This window comes from Vigna radiata, chromosome 8, assembly GCF_000741045.1.
Source record: "Vigna radiata var. radiata cultivar VC1973A chromosome 8, Vradiata_ver6, whole genome shotgun sequence".
NCBI classification, from domain to species: domain Eukaryota; kingdom Viridiplantae; phylum Streptophyta; class Magnoliopsida; order Fabales; family Fabaceae; genus Vigna; species Vigna radiata.
In genome coordinates this window covers 10,198,794-10,201,982 of record NC_028358.1, presented here as the reverse complement: position 1 = coordinate 10,201,982, position 3,189 = coordinate 10,198,794, and the positions used below count along the sequence as shown (strand labels likewise).

Genomic DNA, 3,189 nt, shown 5'->3' with positions numbered 1-3,189 from the left:
ATGTTCTTAATTTTAAAAATATTTTACTTTTAAAAAAAACATTAAATCGTAAATTAAAATTATTCCAAAATTAACTTTATATGAAAATAAATTGGTCATTACGGGAGACGTTACTTTTTGAAGATAATGGTTGTTGGCAAACGTCAAAGAAAGTGATCACTATGCGATAAGTGGAGTGGGAAGAAAAACGGAAAGTATGAAAAGAAAATACATTAATGATATATATGTAACAATTGAAAATGAAACTCCTTAATTTATGCAAAAATTACTTCGTAGTGTTCAGAAAATCAAAATTTGATGTCTGAGCTGTTACCAAAAGTTCATCCATGTGGTGAAGATAATAAAAAAAATATTTTTATAATAAAAAACCGTAAATAAAATGTTTATACAGCCATTTGTCAGGTCCAAGACAGACACGTTCGGATCTTTCTCTGAATGATTTCGCTTCGAGTTCAATGTACCAACATTAACAATATTTTCCATTCTACACAAAAAATCTACAACAACAGTAAAAAAAGAACCAAATCCAAAACAGAACCTACCATAATCTTCATCATCATAATCCCCCATCAGTGGTTGGGGTAGAGGAGTTGGGTTCAACCTTCCTCAACTGAATCCCATGCTTCTGAGTCTCATCATCTTCGTAGGCATAGGCAAACCCTCCATGCCGGGTCAGATCCATACCCGCCAGTTCATCCTCCGACGAAATCCTCAAAAGCTTCAATTTTTTAAGCCCCCAGAAGAGTGGCCCCATCGTCGCACTAACCCATCCAACAATCACCAAAATCTGAATTACGTGCGCCCCCAACAAATTCCATCCACCACCCATAAACAACCCGTGCTTCCTCCCTCCCCCGTAAACCTCCAACACATACTCCTTCTTCGCGAACAGCGCCGTGAAAAGCACCCCCCACGCGCCACATCCTCCGTGCAACTGCGCCGCCTCCAAAGGATCGTCAAACCTAACCCTTTCCGCCAGTTTGTTACACCCGATCAGAACAAGGGACGCCACAAAACCACACACGATAGCCGCCCACGGCTCCACCACAGAACAACCGGCTGTGATGGCGGCGAACCCTCCCAGCAAACCGTTGCAGACATCGGTGACGTTCCAATGACCAGATATCAGGCGTTTCCCGAAGAGCGTGGTCAACGCAGCCGTTGACCCCGCTAGAGTTGTGGTAACCGCGGTTCTCCCAACCGCGCTCCATTGACCATACTGGCTCCCCGAGTCATAAGCGACTAAAATTTTGTTGAATGAACCAGGGTTGAAACCGTACCAACCGAACCACAGCATGAAGGTTCCAAGCACGACTAACGAGGCGCTGTGGCCACGTAAGGCCACCGCGCGTCCCGCGTGATCAAATCGGCCGATTCGTGGACCCTCGATAAGGGCGCCCCAGAGTCCTGCCACACCGCCTACCATGTGGACAACGCCGGAGCCGGCGAAGTCGATTACGCCGGTGGACAATAAAAGATTGTGTTTTTTGAACGCGGATGCCCAACCGTCAGGGGACCAGAACCAGTGAGAGACTACGGGATAGACGAAGCCGGTGAGGAAGGAGGAGTAGATTAGGTACGCGACAAACTGGGTTCGCTCGGCGATGGAGCCGCTGGTGATGCCGGCAGCGGCGATGGCGAAGGCCCACTGGTAAAGGAAGTTGCTGTAGTCTAACCCCTGGGAGTGGAGGTCTGTGAGGCCGAAGTAGTGTTTCCCGATGAAGCCGTTGGAAGGGGAGCCAAAGGCGAAGGCAAAGCCGAAGAGGTAGTAGAAGATACCACCGGCAGCGGCGTCGAGCACGTTGGTGAGCATGATGTTCATGGTGTTCTTGGCGCGGACCGAGCCGGCGCAGAGCATGGCGAAGCCAAGCTGCATGGAGAACACGAGGTAGGCGGAGAAGAGGAGGTAGGTGTTGTCAATGGCGTAGCCTGTGTCGGTGAAATTCTTACGCACGGCGGTGAACTGGTCGCAGATTAGCGTGGCCGCCGCTTGGGCGTTGGTTGTGTTTGGGCCAAAAAATTGGGCTAGTTGGTCCGCAGAACATGTTTGCTGCGACATGGTTAGGGTTGGCGTTGAAACGCTGCGTTAGGATTGGAGGAGTGAGATCTGAACACCTTGAGATGGAGAAAAGAGAGTGTCTGTGCGTATAAATAGAGAAAGTGGTTGAAGTCAAATTGTGTGCGCTTCAGAATACGAGAGAGACTGTGTGTGAGAGAGGTGACTTTTCAAAGGTTCAGATTCGCCGAAATTAATACAATATTTGGAAAACGGAATCACGGTTTTCTTTCTTTAAAATTTCTTTTAATTTTTCTTTTATCACTTCACCTACTTTCTTTTACATAAAAGCATCTCTGTAACAGTATCTGTTTTCCTAACTATCGTCTGGACATACTATACTCGAATCTAAACAATGATAATAAGTAGTATCTCATTTTTAATTATTAGATTAAGAAAATAAAGACTAAACTTATAAAATCATTTCTGATTTAAATATAATTTAAAAAATTAATTATATACTATAAAAGCGTAAAGTAAAAAAATTCCAATTTAATAAATAATGATATTATTTATGATAAGAGTTATATATTCAAAATAATAGAATTAATGAGGTTTGAGGTTATATATCCTCATTCTGAACAAAAATTAGGAAATGGAAACACCCCAACTTTTTATATTATAATTAATATAGAAAGTCTTCATAGAATTAACATATGGAGGAAAAAGAGTTTCTTTAATGATTCTACTTTATTAGGTTAAATGCATTCATTGGTTCCTATTTTTGCTGTCTTTTTTCAATTAGGTCCCTGTTTTTTACAAATGCTCAATTGGGTCCCTATATTTGAAAATTGACTCCAATCAAGGACATTTCGTGAACTTTGGTGAACAATGTTAAATATGTTCTGTGCTGGCAACAGTTTCTGTAATGGTAGAGACAAGTGGCAATGAAACACAACATTACGTGGTGACTATTTATTTTTATTAAGGATTAAAATGAAAAAAACATGTGGGTTAAGATGAAGTAAGGGTAAAATGGGAAAGAACATTAAGTTTAAGTTTATAAAAACATGTGCGTTAAAGGGTGTTTCTTCTTCGTGGAAGGGTGTTGAGCTGAAGCTGATAAAGGGTGGTGGTTCTTCTTCGAAGGGTGGTTCTTCTTCGGCGAAATCAAGGTTGGGTCTGGTGGGGAT

The 3,189-nt window shown here is 42.6% G+C and overlaps 1 protein-coding gene across 1 annotated transcript; it reads right to left on the bottom strand.

Moving 5' to 3' along the window:
* Positions 1-329: 329 nt before the first annotated feature.
* LOC106772782 (ammonium transporter 1 member 1) lies at positions 330-2,293 on the bottom strand. The gene has a single exon (XM_014659367.2). It carries the CDS (start codon positions 2,057-2,059, stop codon positions 557-559), a length of 1,503 nt encoding a protein of 500 aa, XP_014514853.1. The 5' UTR covers positions 2,060-2,293; the 3' UTR covers positions 330-556.
* Between the last annotated feature and the right edge of the window lie 896 nt (positions 2,294-3,189).

Coding starts and splice junctions, on each gene's coding strand:
- LOC106772782 (XM_014659367.2), bottom strand. CDS start 2,059: ATGTCGCAGCAAACATGTTCTGCGGACCAACTAGCCCAATTTTTTGGC.